Raw genomic sequence first — 17136 nt, 5'->3', positions numbered from 1 at the left:
TCAATGGTGCGTAATATACGGGATATATAATTGGTATAGTTGTGTCCTTCTGTATGTAACATGCCATGATTTTGGAGAAGTTAACCTACAAGGAATTTTTGGCATTCCAAAGGGACAGATAAAACAAAATTTTGAAAAATTATATAGTGTGCTGCCAAGGCTGCCATGATTTGCAATATTAATGTGCTCTCCTAACTTTTAGTAAAATATGTATGCTTGAGAGAATTAATCGAGCATCACCCAAAGATCTGATCCAAATTTGATTTAACTACGGAGAAATAAATGACAAATTTCAGTCGTGGAGCCAAAAAAAACAACAGCTTGGTAGCGACACCAGCAAGGTAGATGTGTGTGCGTGCCAAAGTTGTTCAAAGTGGCAGCATCATGCGCCACATAGACCAGGCAACAGGTTAAAACGAGGGAAACAAATCTGCAGCGGGGATGGAAAAAATCGGTTAGGTCTTGACTTTTTTTAGATGGTAGACTCGAAATGAGTCCGATTTTAAATTAACGAACCATCAACTAGTCAGAAGTTACATCAAAAGTTACAACACACCCACAAACCGCAAGCCAACAACAAAATACAACATAGAAAATGCTACCAAGCGCCAGGTAGAGGGAGCCTTATCTTCTGTTGCACTGGAGCGAGCAGCACCTAGTCCATGCCAACATACCCTCCTACGCACCCAAGCAACGGCCCAAGGGGGGCTCGATGGCGGGCCAACAGCCTAGCAATGCTTGAGGATCCAAAGGAGGGGGTCCTGCGGTGATGCCTTCAAGAAGGTGCATGGCGCGCAAATGCATCGTCGTCATCGGCAGAGACTGAGGTCCTGCAAAGTTTTTCACCCAAACTCCGAAACCACCACCCCCGAGTTGAGGCAGGGTCTAGACCAGAGACATAACATTTTCCAATAACGTTGGGATAGGCACACCATCCGAAACTACGGCCAGATGCAACCTAACAAAGCCTCCCAAGGCACTAGGCGGGCCATCAGATACCGAAGTAAGGCAAGATGACCGATTATCGCATATACTTTAATATAGTGTCTAATATGCTAACGATTGAGCAAGAATCTCTGGGTGGGGTTTATATTTTGTTCAAGCAACGGTACACAGTTTTCTTTATAACATGATTTTAAGAAGATCAAGACTCTTAAATTAAATTTTATCAACATTTGAGCAACTTTGGGGACTTGAAAAAAGAAACTTCCACGAGAGTGAATTGTTTTACAGCAGGGAGGCCCAAGCGAGGCTGTTTCTTATACCGAACTTTTTGTTTGTGAGCAAGACCAAGTTCCTATTATGTATTTTGGTATTTCAATTACAGAAGATTCACAAATGCCAAATAAGAACAAATCGAGAACCATATGCAAAAAGGCTTGGTAGCTGGAAAGGGAAACCACTATATTTTAGTGCAAGATTACTCGGTACTAAGCGATATGGTACCATATATAATTTCCAACTATTCAAAGGAGTCTCAAATAGACTGGATTCTTTTGGCATGAGAATAGGTAGAAAAAGAAATATCAACTTACAAGATGAAATGTGGTTTGTTGACCGAAAGGTCACGGAGGTATGGATATTCATGACCTCGAGGTAAAAAAATAAAGCCCTTTTTAGTAAATGGTTTTTTAAGCTACTCATCGAAGATGTTGGTTGGATAACTCTTCTATAAAGAAATTAGATAGGCTCAAAATTAAGCATTGGTCTAGGTCTATTAGAAACTGGGTAACTCTCATTTTTGTGATGGTCTGTTGGTCTTCCGCTTTGGGTTGTTTAATATTAAGGACGGTTCGGACATCAGATTCTAGGAGACAATCATAAAAGGGATACTCTTTCGAGCGGTTTTATTGAGATTTATCCTCCAAATGTGACGTTTAAACAAGGGTTAATAGGGACCACATTAGCAGCATAGAATACTCTTTCGAGCGGTTGGCTTTGGTAAATTTTCTCTGTAAGGGGCTAATGAATTCCGAGTGAATCTGCATGAGAGTGCTACAAATTTTGTGAACCCCATGTATAAAGCACCAGTCCAACCAGACATACCAGCCAACAATAATAAGAAAATTTTAAAATTAAGATACCACTAAAAATAAATCGTGTGGTATATGTTGAAAGGAGTAATCTTTGCTAATTAAGGTCAACCTTTATTTTATAAACGCAACTGGCAAGATAATACACAATGTGAGTTTTGCCATCACAATGAAGCAATCAAATACCCTTAGCTTCTAGGTTCTATCCACCATGTAAGGTTGAAAACATTTTTGGCATATGGCCAAATATAAAACAAATTATGGTGGGTGCGTTTGACGCAATATGACCGTTTTGGCTATGAAGGAATAATAGGGGTTTTAACGGTTATAATTTCTCGCTTATGCAATTCATCTACAACCGTGCCGATTTGTAATATTTATGATTATCTCTATAACGTGAGGAGAATCGAGACATGTTTATGGGATGCCTACACGGGACGCAATCTTCACAATAAGAGTTAAAACTTATTTTATCCAAAAAGGTCGACAGTCAAAAGTCAAAAGTCCACGAACAGGAGTCGTTGCGTGCCGATTTGTAATATTTATGATTATCTCTATAATGTGAGGAAAATCGAGACATGTTTATGGGATGCCTACACGGCACGCAATCTTCACAATAAGAGTTAAAACTTATTTTATCGAAAAGGGTCGACAGTCAAAAGTCCACCAAACTGTAGCAAAGGATGAAAGGTAGCTTCGATGCGATCGATCGGCGATCATGGCCGGCACGTACGTATGTAGACGTTGCGTACGTACGTACTTGTAAAGTACGTGCATGGTGCGTGGTCGACAATCAGAGATTCGCGGACGTGCATGCATGTTTCATTCGAAAAAAAATACATGCATGGTCACTACAATACGTGCAACGGTTGCTTGATATTCAGAGGTAAACACAAAAAATCCTTCGAAGTCAACTCATGGCACTACGAATTAATGAGGATTCGTACTACGTGATTATTTGACGATTCCTGAAGGTGTTGGTGTTGACCCAACAACTGATATACTACCTCCGTGTTTTATAATGTAGTAAGCTGTTTTGACAAATTATTTCCTTTTCATTCATAACAAAGGTTGAAGATTTTGTACGAACTTAGTAGTCCCTCCGTCTATTAATAGATATCGGAAGATTCGTCCAAATTCAGATGTATCTAACTACTAAAAAGTATCTAGATGCATTTAAATTTAGACAAACTGTTGACATCAAAAAATAACAAAGGTAGTACAACATTATACTAAATTTCCAATATTTTTTATGGATCGGACAAAGCATTAAACAACTTATATTATAAAAATTAAGTGGTAGTAGGGAACAAAGGGAGAGAGAATGGCACTAGTTAATTTGGTTGCATCCATCTATATACAAATTGATCAAAGAACTGACGACGCCATCTGGTTGTTTATTTTTGACCAAATCGACGTGCTCCTTGTATACCACATGCATTCCTATCGCAGATCTATTGGGAATCGATACCAATGCACAGATACTGTTATTGTTATCTGTAGTACAACTAAATGAATCCGGGGCACATGAGTGACAGTTCACTAATCGGATAGCCTCGCCTAGTTTTATCTTTTGTGTTCGATTAATTAACAGTTCACTAATCGGATGCATTCATATCTAAAATCTTTTTTTTGAAATAGAAGGTGGTATTCCATTAGAGTGACACGTGATGGGTACAAATTGCATACAGGCCCATTACAACACTCGTCCTAAAGAACCTAGTATTTGAGGATAAGGCCTGCAAATTTACAAAACACACCCCAGAATAAAGGCTGAATAAGCAATCAGGTCTGGAGCGCCACCGCCACCGCTCGCCGGCATCCTCAAAGTGTCGCCGCCAAGGAATGGAGAGAAGCCGCTCGAACTCTTCCTTCCGGCAAGAACCCACCACTGCTGGCTACCTCCAAGCCGTCGGGAACGAATCACTTGGCAGCGAGGAGGCGTCGAGCTCCAACAGGGACAGGGAGAAACCTCCGACTCGGAGGTTGAGAAACAGCCGCCTTGCCGGCTGTAGATCGCAACGGCCATGGTGTCGGCTGCGTAGTTGCGCTTGACGAAGAACTACCAAAAATAGAGCTGGCGCCGTCTGGTCGAAGACACCACATCGCCTCCTCTTCTCCCCTCGCCACCATGGCCGGACAGAGAAAGAGATAGGGCTAAGCAGCCCTCCAGCAGATATCACCAGCTAGCCCTACTGGCTCCAATCTTTGTAGGGGAAGGCAAAGCAGTTCCCCCCTCACCACCATGGCCGGCCAGGGAACAAACCTTGCTGAGATCTTGAGCACCACCGTGCTTCTCCCCCCTACCGCCACGGCCAGCCAGAAGGAGCAGAGCAGTCACCACACACCTGCAAAGAAGAAAGCACCTACTTGGCCCTTTATTGAAGGAGATTCTGGAGCATAAGGCCCACCGCGGTTGCTCCCACCACTGGAGCTCGCCGCCGCCAAGCCACCACCAGAGGCACCAGATCCTGGCTGGAGATCCAGATGCCAAACTCCAAAAACCCGGCATACAGCCGAAAAACCTACTCCTACATCTAAGATCTACTCCGGCACCTTCTCCTCTCCATCTCCGGCCGGCTATTCCGGCGGAGAGAAGGAAGAAGCGGCCTGGTTTGGATAAGAAGGAGAGCAGCTACTGTAGCTAACCGAGAGCGGGGGAGGGGAAATGGCGTTCCGTATCCATTCATATCTAAAATCGAGACACTTATTTTAAAATAGATAGAGTTTATTATGCTGGGTTTTATTCGGTACTGTCACCTGGTGGATGGCTACGTGTGCATAACCAATCTCAAGGCAACTTCAAGTACGCCGCTAGGTCCCCTGCACATGTGTCGACAGTCTCTAGACCGTGCATCCAAGGTGCAGCCCATTTTCATGCACGGGCATGTACGTTTCGTTTCATTTCCTTGACTCAGCGAAGAGGAAATGGTCCCACGAACGCCGCCGCCTACCAACATCTTCAATGTTGCTGCTATTGTTGCTAATGCTGTGTTTGGTTGCAATGAATTGGGCTCTGAATTGAATTGGCAATGGAAAACCAAATCAACCAATTCAATTCAATACCACAAATGTTGTTTGGATGCGCGTGGTATTCAGCTATAGAATCAAAAGATCAATGGAATTCTAAATCTTGTTTGGATGCACATTGTGTGGAATTGCAAAATTTCTTGAATCAACACTTCTTCTTCTCCACAAAATCTGCAAAATCGAAGTGCAAATGGGGCAAAGGGAGCAGACCACCGGCCGGCGAGCTGGTGCAGGGGAGGCCGGAGATGCGAGGGCCCCGGCCGGCCGCGCGCGGGGAGCCGGGAGATGCGCCGCCTCCTGCTCTTCCCCAGGTGGCCCCTCGACAACACCCTCCCCGCCGAGATCCTCCGCGTCGCCTCCCTCCGCCGCCTCTACCTCGGCCTCTGGGACGAGTTCCCGGACACAGATCACCTCCCCCGCGGCGCGCACGTCTTCCCGCACCTCCTCGAGCTCGGCTTCTGCCGCACCGACATCAAGGACAAGGATCTCGACAGCCTGCTCCAGCGCAGCCCCGTGCTGGAGAAGCTCGCGCTCATCCTCAACTATGCCACGCCGCGCAACGTCCGCGTCCGCAGCCGCAGCCTCCGCTGCGTGCTCTTCTGGATGTCCATCGCCGGCGGCGGCGCTCGTCTGGCCGGCGGCGGCGCTCGTCTGGCCGGGACGGGAAGGATGGCAGGGGACGGGGAAGAAGGACTGCGAAAGGGAGGCGGGGAGGGATGGCGGCCGAAGCTACCTGCTGGCGGCGACGCGCTCGTCTGGCCGGCGGCGGCGCTCGTCTGGCAGGGGACGGGAAGGATGGCAGGGGACGGGGAAGAGAGAGCGCGAGGGACGAGAAGCCCAATTCAGAACCAATACAGAGGTGTGGAGCTCTGTATTCACGGAGGGGTAAGTTGGTCGCGCGGGGGAGGGAGCTCAGAATTGGTTCTGAATTCTACACTCTAATACCAAGCACAACCAAACACTGGAATTGGGGTATCCAATTCCAAATAGCCAATTCAGAGCTCAATTCTGTGCATCCAAACACTGCCTAAGAGTATCTCTAGAGGCGTCTTCTAAACTGTTCCCCAAATGGCGTCGGATTGAGCGTTTGGGGGAGGTGTTTTGTTCGTGCCGCGTTTAGAGGACGTCGCTCCCCAGCTGCGTTTCCCAAACGCCGCCCCCAAACATTAAAATACTTTTCTTTTATTTTTTATTTTTATTTCAATAAAGAGAAGAAATATTCCACAAACTAATACATAATTGGGAACATGGTTTACATGAAGATATAGTTTGAAACATGATTTTCCACAAACTAATACATAGTTTGAACCATGGTTGACACAAATATAAAAGATTGCAAAAAAACTAAACCTAACTAGGCCGAGCATCGAAGGTTTCGTGTGTTCGCTGCCAAGAAAGAACACTCGAAGGCACACCCAGTCACCCAAACTGGAAAATCCAGCCGATGAGGGTGCCCCTGTTGGTTCTTCCGAGGAAGAACATCAAGAAACCTTCATCCATTTTTTTCGCTGCGAAGAAACAACACTCTTCAGTCGTCCTCCTCCTCGGCGCTGTCGCCGTGGTAGTTCTGGTGGCAACACATCTCGTCGAACACCTTGACGCTCACGTCCCTGTCGCCGAAGTAGGAGAACACGAGCATGAAGCCGGCTTCGAGGCAGTGGTAGCGCGCGAACTTCTCCCAGCCGATGTGGAGTTACATCTTTCCGCGCGCGTTGTAGATCACGTCGACGATCCACCAGCAGTAGTGGCAGCCATCCTCGCGCAGATGCAGCGAGCCCGGGCGCTAGTCGTCGGCGACGAAGTCGGCGAAGTCATCCGGAAGCCTCTGGATACCGTGTGGGTCACCCTTGAGGACGACGATGAACGCGAATAGCACGGGCCCTTCCTCGTCCTGCCTGTCCGATGATGAGGACGACGACGGCGTCACATGCGACGGCGAGCGTGCAACTCTGCTGCGACCGCGGCCACGACCACGGCCGCGAGCTCGGCCTCCACCTCTACCAGCCATGGCGTCGACTCTTGAGATGGTGGCGGCTAGGGTTGGGGAGAGAGGTGCTAGGGTTTGTGTGTGAGAGGGACGATGAGAGGCGGGCCTTTTTATAGGCCGGAGGGAGGCGGGGGAGCGGTGGCGCTCATTAACGCCGGCACGCAGAGCTAGGCGGCGACGAGACGCTTCGCTGCGCCTCTGCGGGAACTGCACCATCGCTGCACGCCAATAACTTCCGTCGCGAGGTAGGCGACGGTTAGGTTAAAATTCAATTATGCCGCTGACGGGTCGGCCCCGCCATTCTTCGCCTCGCTTTTCGGTGCGTCCGGCGTCCCCGGTGTGTCCCCTATGGGGCGGGGACGGGCTCGGGCGCCGGACACCGTATCGGGGTGCGCTGGACAAAAAACAACTTTGGGGGAGGCGCCTGGGAACGTTTTTTGGTCTGACGCGCCCCAAATCTCTTTGGGAGACGCTTTGGGGGACGCGACCGGAGATGCTCTAAGACGGATGACAATTGACAAGGAGGTGGAGTGTGTGGCAAGAGAACGTGATGGATGTCAGGAGGTGATGCTGCGGCCGCACTATCCGGTGGCTCTGCTAGCCTCACCAGCTGCTTACCGCCACGTTTTTGTTTGGCTCAAGGAAAGATGTTGCAGGTGCCTAGCTCCTAGTCACCGCGTTGTTGCTTACAGTGATCTCTTCAGGTGCTCTTGATGCTTTGAGAATGGTCATCGGGAACATAACTACCGTAACCCTTGGCGTCCTCAGTACCACTGAATTGAATTCGGCTGAAGCATTGTATTGTACTGTACAAACAATACGTTGAGTCAAGAACTGTCAATCCGTGGGATGAATACACCGAAATTCCCCGTTTTGAAGGCTACTAGAACATTATGAGAACAAGAATTTGATTCTTTCTTTAGCAGAAGAATTTGCTTCAACATCGTTGGGCCCAAAAACATCCTGGGCTCGGAACCTCAACGTGATTTCCCCTACTATATTCTCAATAATATTGGGCCTCCACCTCATTTCACTCCACCACGCCAGTTCCAGTCCAACCCACTGCAGGCATGAGCAGCGACGAGGCCGGGACAACGAGCTCGCCGGCGGCGCCGCCGCTGGAGGACGACGACCTGCTCTCCGAGATCCTCCTCCGCCTCCCGCCGCAGCCCTCGTCCCTCCCCCGTGCCTCCGCCGTCTCCAAGTGCTGGCGTAGCCTCGCCTCCGACCCCCGCTTCTGCAGCCGCTTCCGCTCACACCACCGCCGCAACCCTCCCCTCCTCGGCTGCTTCGTCAAATTCTTTGACGACTTCCACTTCACTTCTACCCTGGACGCGCCCAATCGCATCCCGCCATCCCGCTTCTCCGTCCCCATCCACGCCGGTGACAGCTTCCGGCCCCTCGGGTGCCGCCATGGCCTCGCGCTCATCCTCTCGCCCAAGAACCAGCTCCTGGTGTGGGACCCCATCACCGGCGGCCAGCACCGCCTGGGCATTCCTCCAGCGTTCGACGCGGATGCCAGCTGGATCAGCGCCGCGGTGCTTCGCCCTGCCGCTGCCGGAGACATCCAGCACTTCCAGGTGGTCTTGGTAGGAAACAGCGACATGCACCGCCGAAAGGCCGTCGCCTCCGTTTACTCGTCCGACACCGGCGTATGGGGTAATCTCATCACAGTACAGCTTCCGCCTGATGATCCTAGTGTTAATCAATACAACCCCGCTGTGATGGCTGGGGATTCCCTTTACTGGTTGATTAGTGGGGATATCTACGGAATTCTTGAATTCGATTTGGATAGGCAGAGCCTATCTTTGATACCTGTGCCAGGGGATGAGATTCACTGGTGGGAAGGTGTTGGCAATATTTCGGTTACCTCGTTAGAAGATGGTGGCCTTGGTTTCCTCATCCTGTCAAAATTCAGCGCCCAATTATGGAAGAGGAAGATGGATTGTGATGGTGTTAGTTCGTGGCTGCTGGAAAGAACTATTGCACTGGACAAGCTACTTTCCATTAATTCAGAATGGGCGACAGAGCACCCATTCATCCTCGGGTTTGCTGAGAACAATAATGTGGTGTTATTACGGACATCGACTGGCGTATTCGCGGTCCAGCTGGAATCATTGCAGTTCAAGAAAGTTTTCGACTACAACAATTGGCATGGCTTTTATCCATTTGAAGTTGTCTATACTGCAGGTATAACTAGACCAAGTTATCTGATACTCTCTTATTACTAGTTTCGAATTATATAGTTCAAGTCTAAGGTAACCAACACTTTGGCTGTTTAATCTATGGGTGTGCCTAGTATAAAACAGAATACAATGATTGATAGAAAAATATTTTTTGAGGTATACATGCAAATTATTTGTACATTATTGGAACTAAATTTGATTGTTGCCTGTCTGTTGACTTATTCAAGAGCTGTATAATATAGCTAGTGTTAGTGCATAACTTGCTGCTTAGGTATTTCTCACGATGAGATACTCGATGGTTGGAAACTGAAGACATATTAAAAAACTTGGTTGAACCAATTCACATGTCGAACACATGGTGTGATATTTTCTGTAACTTTTGACCTTTAGAAGAGTCTGTATGTGGCATTTCCATTTTGCAGTATTCAGGCTACATTTATCTAAATATAAATAGTCATGATCACTTTTATTTGAAGAATTTATTATTACAAGAATATTTTGTTTTATCCGAGATGGCATGGACATACTTAAGATTAATTTAAGGTGACTTCTCCCTTCAGATCTGCTAATTGTTGTGCATCATTGTTCATTTTATGAGATAAGCGAGTATATTCATATACTATATAATTAAACTGAAGAGAGTATACACTGTAATATTATTTGTATTAAATAGTAGTAGATATGGTTTTGTTATCTTTTCTTATTGTCCCACCAAGATTCAATTGGTTTTATATGAAATTACAGCTATGTGTTTATTTTGATATCTCATTTATGCCCCCCTCGTATCTATTTGGCTTTTCGTTGGAATCTTATTGGTCCCTTGACTTCTTATGTTTGTAGACAACAGCATTGGTGGTGCGCATGATGGAGCTGAACTTCCAAAAAACATAAAATGATTTGTCAAGATGGACATGCTATTGTGATGTATTGATCAAGCAGGTAACTATCTATCGGTGGTAGCAGAATGAAATGTGTTCCTTTCCTCTTATGCTATTTTTCTTTTACCTTTTCTGGATGCTTCAATACATCTGGGTTTTTTTTTTCTGTGCTTATGAGTTCAAGTTTGAGGATCATGTGTTTGATGTTCCCTCAATGCAAAATAATTGATAACTTAAAACTCGTGCGCATTTGGCTTCGAACTTCCATTATTAATATCGACTTGCCACTTCATTTTATTGCTTATTTAGGGAAACACATTTCATATTGTTGCTCATTCAGGATCTTTGTAATACCTAGTTCTTGCTTATTGTTGTACAATTATGTTAAGCTAGGAGGATAGGTTAAATATTTTCTCAGCATATCTCTATTTATGATTAAGTCAGATAACCTCCAGTATAGTTTGTATGATTCAAACTACATGTTGGATGTTTTTATGGTTTATGTGCAGTCTGATTTTCTTCCATTTTGGTCACTATGAATATTTAATAATTTATACAGAACACATGATAAGGTTGGTATGACTGAAACATCGCTTTCTTCATAAGTATGTGCTAGTGTTTTGTTTTTACAGTGGAGATTAAAAAACAATCATGGCGACCTTTACTTCAGGCTTGACAACATGAATTTGATTTGCTAGTGACTATATATCTCGTACATTTCTGCTCTGTTACTCCATGAGCCCCTTATATATACTTGCATAATAATAAAGAACAATTCAACATATTTGATAAACTAGGTTGTTCCAGTGAGTTATTTGAACTACTTTTAACCTCTACTGAAACTAGAGTTAGCCAAAAACTTGAGAATGTGCTACCATTTGGAGTTGGAAGGTTTGCCACTACAGATTTACTGTCTTCATGTTGCCTTTCCCTGTTTCTAATGCTAGTTTTTTTCCATTAATGCTTAGATGACAAAGCTTTTGACCTTTCGGCACAATCTTGATAATTTGAAGCTAATATTTATCGGTTGAATCATACAAAAATTGTGAGGTGTTTAACATACTTTCCATGAATGAATATTAGGAATCGGTTTGACTGATGGCATCTTTTGCTCCGCAGGTATATAGTTAACTTCCGGTGGCTGAGATGCAGAAATGGATTATTTTCTGTATGTTCTTCCATTTCATTCTGTATGCTGCATGGAACCTGTGAAATTGACCCTTTCTATATCATCCCCTGGTCAAAGATGAAGTGATCTCGTAGGAATTAGCATGCCCTGGTGGACCTTGAAGTGTGAACTCATCTGAAGTAGCTAATTTGTGTATGTTATCTGGTTTCAGTAGACATTATTCCAACTGGCATGAAGAGAGACTAAACTTGCTTCTATTAATTCCATATTGTTGGCCCTCTCAGTTAACCACGTGGTTCATTTCCTTTTATGCCTTCCAAGCAAGCATGTTTTTTTTTTGTGTGAAAATGGAACCGATTGGTGCATATAGATAGACTCGAATGCAATCACTAGGGAGAAACTACCCAGCGACGATCATGGTAGTGGTGGATTTTTTTTCGATAAAGGGAATATATAAATATCAAGAAGATACCAATTACACCCACCTCTGCAACAACGCACCACCCTAATGGCACTACGGATGTACACAGCCAAAAAATAGGAAAAGAAAAAACTAAGAAACAAAAGTCCCGCTACAGTATCTCGGGCTAACAACAGCAATACATCCACCGCCAAGACAACACCTGAATTACAGACTCTCCAAAAAACGACGTCTCCAAGAAGTGAATAGTGCTCAAACATCATCGTCGCCCGATCAAAGATCTTAGGTTTTCACCCTGAAGATAGTCCCCGCTCTCAAAACAATGCCTCCACCAAGGTCATTGCCAGGCAAAACCAGTTAAGGTCAGACCTTGGGTTTTCACCCTGAAAGGTAGGACTCTGCACTTCACCTGTGTTGTCGCCCCCACTTTCATACTGCTGCTGTGAAGCCGGAACACCAAGCAAGTCTCTCAACAACGCGGAGACTTGAACCTCCCTTAGCTAGTCCTCCCCTTCGGCCTTCATGAAATTCTCTTCTTCCGACTTTCATCATGGATTCATAGTCACTTGATGTCAACACAGAAAAAGAGCTTCGCGCCGCTCCCTCCAGAACCAATCGGTCGGAATAAAAGCATGGGTGCCACTACAAGAAATCTGCCATAATATGACGTTTTTTTTATGACTGGAAATCAAAATGTCATAGCTTTATGACGTTCCTAGCTTTGACTGTCCTTGGCCACTCGGGAGGGGGGGGGGGGGGGGGCAAAACCCTAGAAAATCGTGACGTTATTGGGCAAAAAAGTCATTGGCAATTCAGGTCAAAACGTCATTAGCAGGCCAAAAAAAATCTAACCAATCAGAAGCCAGGAAACAACCTACCAAGGATCAGCCCCAGACTTGGATCTCAACCGTCCAATGCATCCAACGCACCAAACATGAACCGAAATTTAGACTCGCGCCACCCGCTCCATTTCCCGCTGCAAAAAAAAAGTCGTTTAAGTCCCGCCCAGTGTGGGAGGCCCACACCCACTCGCGGGCGAGCAAAATTTTCGTTCAAGTCCGGTCCACTCAGCCGCGCGGAACGAAACCCTACCTCATTCTCCCATCTAGCTCTACGCCACCGCCGCCGCCGTCCCTCGCGAGGAGAGGACCTCAATAGCAGCCGTCCCCCTTTAGAATCCCCTCGCGAGTCCCGCTCCCCCGTGCGCGCGCTGCGCCGGATGGCCGGCGCCCTCCTCGCCGCCGCGCGCCTCCGCGGATCCTTCAGCGCATCCAAATGGTGCGTCCCCTCCCTCCCTCCCTCCGTTCCTCCGCCCCCATCGGGCGCGCCGTGTTCGATGTCTCGCAAGACTACTAACTGACGGGCGCGCACGGTGTTGTGGTTTGCAGCAAGACCGAGGCGCGGATGGCGGCAGCGAGGATGAAGCTGCTGCGGAACCGCCGCGACGCGCAGCTGCGCAAGATGCGCGGGGACGTCGCCGCGCTGCTCCGCGACGGCCGGGACGACACCGCGCGAATCAGGGTACGTCCGGTCCACCCACACGCGTCTCGTCCCCCTTTTCCCCAAATGCTTGCTCGGTTACATTCTACGGTTCGTTTTCGCTCGCGTCCTCGCCGCACCGGTTGCTCGCCGGCGCGCCGCCGTTGAGGTTAGGGCATGCGTCGGACCGGACCGCTGGTCGACTCGCCTTCCTCCTCCTGCCGCGCGCGCGCGATGCTGTGAATCCCGCGGCTCGGGGCGAATCCAGATTTCGTTCGCTAGTGCAGCTATGGCAAGAAATTGTTTGGGCGATTTTTTGGACAAACAAAATAGGCCAAGAGATTTCAGGCATATAGATAACTAAGATGCGGACTGAATTGGATCGCCGGCCCGCAGCCGTTTACAATAGGCAAGCGTTGGAGCTCTGATTGAGTCGCCTTCCTCCTGCCGCCACTCGGGGCAATTCCAGATTTTACAAGTGAATGGAAACTCATAATTACATAATTACATAATGGAGCTCTGATTGACTTTTAGAAGTGAATGGAAACTCATAATTACATAATTGTTCTAAAGTAACTGTTACAGTATGGTTATGTGGGGTACAAGCATTGAGCAAGTTCATATTTTACAGTTGAGTTTCACCATTGGCGTTCATGTCAAACCTGGTTCCTTCTGTTTTGATGCTTTGCTGAATGACATGGTAGATCTTTCTGGATTGATTGGATTTTCTGAACCGAATGGTTTGCTACAACTATTGTTTAATTTCCATTTTGATACAGGGTTGGGCATTATGTATGGAAAGATCACATGTGACCATCTGGTGTCTGGAAAGGAATATGGTGGGGAAGTTATTTCCTTCAGCGGTTATGATGATCATTAGACATCAGCAAGTTCTAATCTGATTCATTATTCCCTGCAACATCAGTTGGTACAGTAATCTATATTTGCTATCATTTGCGACTATCTCAGTATATATGAATTGTAACCTTCCTATTACTTTGTTAATTATCTTGTTTGATAATATCTTCTAAAAGTAAGAAGCAATTACTTCTAACTGTGATGGTGATTTTATCGCTTGCACTCATTATGTCTCTTGATTTTCTCTCTTAAGCACTACCTTACTTAGGGATTAGGATTCTCTGTACAGATTGAAGTAACCCCTGAAGTAGCTTAAATACTTTATAATGTGTGCCTATGATCTGGCTGTAGTTTCTCATCCATGGATTATTTGCCTTTGTGTTTCCACGTTTTCTTTGCATATTCTATCTCCTTGGTTGGTTTGGTTACAAGTTGATAGGTGTTGGTTTTGTAAAATTACCGTTGTATTATTAAATATACAGGCAAACAAAGCACCACTGTTCTTTCTTCAATCACAACTTCATGACATCACTGAAATTACATGCAGCCATGCAATAATATATGCGTATTTTTCACAGGGACGTATTATTAAGAGAGCTTTTGGGAAGTTGAAGGTAGAGCATGTTTATTTGGGAAGGCACAGTTTCAGCAAGATGCTGCCAAGTTAACACCTTAGGTCAGTTCTGAAATATCCTGCTCATTTTTTTGATGCTTATGTGATCATGTGAAATCAGCTCACAGTAAATACTATAGTTGGCTGGTTGCCAATGTTGGAATTCGGCACTATTCTGCAGTTAGCTGTGTTGTTTAATGTTGTACAGCCTTAATGGTTTGTAGATTGTAGATATGCATGCATGTGCCTTTTGGAAGATTGCTGCTTGACAACATGTGTGAACCATGGTCTTTGATGCGGTTTATGATTGCAGTTGTTGTGTGAGCACCAGAATTTATAATTGCAGTTGTTCTGTGAGCATCCAGATGATGAATTTCCTTCCACTACTTAATCTAAGCTAAATCGTATTTGTTGTGTCAAAGCATGTTACATGTATCAGATTTATTTTTTGTTCCTGACTGAACCAATAGTCAGGTTCCTATTTAGCTGTCATTGTTTACATGGGAACACTTGTAGAGTCGCCCATCCTGTAATCATACACTGCTGCTTTGTTCTTCCTCATTTACGCCTGTTGTAGTACTGCTGCCCTATGTTGCATTATTTCGCTGTTAAACGTAATTGGACACATGCGAATTAAAATTGATACTGTTAGCAAGTTCACCTACTATTTTGTTATCATACACGACAAGAAGTACTTTGTCCCTGTAATGTAATGTGAATCTGGAACTGAATCTGGAACTGCTCGTTTTTCCCAGGATGTCTTTGGGGTGGCACTGGACACAACAACAAGTACTGAGCAGAGATCACTACAATGCAATGGGTCACTGTAGTACAAATATGAATCTGTTGTCAGTGTCTTGTATATATATCTGATTTGTGGAAATATTGTAATATATTCAGTTACTGCTCTTATATGGAAGATTTCATCATGTGTTGTTTATATATTGTCTAATCTTGTTAATATAAACCTGACCAACCCAAGAATAAATGGATCGTAAAAGGCTAAGGCCCAAATAGAGAAAGGCTGTAAAAATGGTGAGGCCCAAAATAGAAAAAGGGTGCAAAAAGGCTAAGGCCGAAAACAGAAATGGACCAAAACAAAGGCCAATGCTTACGGTAAAAGGCTGGAATTATTGGGCTTGGCCCATGTAGAATACAGAATTGGACCGGGCTGATTTCGAATTAAGAAGTTTTGGTTTCGTCATAATTTTACCACGTCGGATTGCCACGCTGGACTCGGGGGCAGGTGCCCATGATGTTTTGGGAACGTCATGCCGCCAGTGACATTTTAAAACGTCACAAAGCTCTACGACGTTTTCAAGTGGAACGTCTTAAGCAGTCACTGCTGACTCCTAGCTTTCGACGTTTTGAAAAGCGTCACTGTAACGTCATAAGTAGCCATCAGTGACGTTTCAGTGACACCTTATTTTTGTCAACTTATGGCAGATTTCTTGTAGTGTGCGCACGACCGAATACCTCCGATCCAGCAAACTCTAGGCAAAGCACTGTTACATTCGCCGGCGGAGCCTTCCGGAACTCAACCCACCGGCTAGATCACGAGTCCAGGCCTCCAGTAGGTCCTCCTCTTCACACAAGAGAGGCCCTAGGACCGCCGCCTTTATATAGGTCGGACCCCCACGTCGGTGACCATCCCGGGCTGGCCAATTCAACCCTCCACCGGCGACACCATCGTCGGCTTCCATGCCCCTCCATCTCGCCGCCGGATTGCGGTGATAGATCAAAAGATCCACCACCACCAACCGCAGGCCGACCCTCTCCGGCGTAGAAGAGAGCCACCTCCTCCGTCGAACCCAAGGCTGCTGCCCCGGGCGTCCTCGTGACGCGGAAGAAGCCCGGGATCGCCTCCACGCACCGACGAGAGGCGGGGGGAGGGCATGGCGTAGACCGAGGGCCTGGCCGCCGCCCACCACCAGCCCCTGTCGGTGTGCTGCGGGTGGAAGCCTATGGGAGGGGGGGACCGCAGCGCAATAGCCGCCGCCGCCCATCACCATCCGCCGCCGCGTGAGTCGAGGAGGGGAGAGCCCGTCCGCCGTCCCCCACGTCGGCGAGGAAAGGCCCCGCCGCCGCCACACCCCGAGAGTCTTTGCCCCGGCGGCGCTACCGGCGGCGGTGGGCAGCGGCGCTACCGGCGGCGGCGGCGGTTAGTGGTGGATTCTTAACTCTCTAGGAATATTTTCTTTGTAAAAGTGGATCGTTCGTAAGTTAGTGTTAGTCACTGTCTTGCAAACTTGCAAGAGCAGAAGCTCGATCTGATATGTGGTTAGGTTCTAGACCGGAGTGTGTAACACATGCCCTTGAGCTTGACCTCCATGTAACCCAAGCTGCTTAATATATCCTCTTTTACCTAAAAAAACAGAGAACCATTTTAAACCATATATCGTTCAACTCTACGGAGCACGAACAAGGCACGACACAAAGTTAAACTGAGTAACTAGATTCCATTTCATGGTTCGTTCAGGTCCAGTTGGGCTCATCGAGTGGCCCTCCCGATCGAGTACAGC

The 17136-nt window shown here is 46.6% G+C and overlaps 1 protein-coding gene across 1 annotated transcript; it reads left to right on the top strand.

Moving 5' to 3' along the window:
• The first annotated feature begins 8089 nt into the window (after positions 1-8089).
• LOC127308762 (F-box/LRR-repeat protein At2g43260) lies at positions 8090-11531 on the top strand. The gene is made up of 3 exons (XM_051339667.2): positions 8090-9240; positions 10077-10175; positions 11234-11531. The coding sequence occupies exons 1-2, from the start codon at positions 8121-8123 to the stop codon at positions 10130-10132; spliced, it is 1176 nt and encodes a 391-aa protein (XP_051195627.1). The 5' UTR covers positions 8090-8120; the 3' UTR covers positions 10133-10175; positions 11234-11531.
• Positions 11532-17136: the final 5605 nt, after the last annotated feature.

The sequence above is a fragment of the Lolium perenne genome, chromosome 6 (genome assembly GCF_019359855.2).
Source record: "Lolium perenne isolate Kyuss_39 chromosome 6, Kyuss_2.0, whole genome shotgun sequence".
Lineage (NCBI taxonomy): Eukaryota > Viridiplantae > Streptophyta > Magnoliopsida > Poales > Poaceae > Lolium > Lolium perenne.
The sequence above is the reverse complement of the archived record's forward strand: the minus strand, read 5'-3'. Positions and strand labels throughout refer to the sequence as shown.

What these genes read in the sequence shown, in the direction of transcription:
- LOC127308762 (XM_051339667.2), top strand. Translation starts at nt 8,121, where the DNA reads ATGAGCAGCGACGAGGCCGGGACAACGAGCTCGCCGGCGGCGCCGCCG. An exon ending in TGAAGTTGTCTATACTGCAG is followed by an intron (nt 9,241 to 10,076) that starts GTATAACTAGAC and finishes TTATGTTTGTAG; the next exon opens with ACAACAGCATTGGTGGTGCG.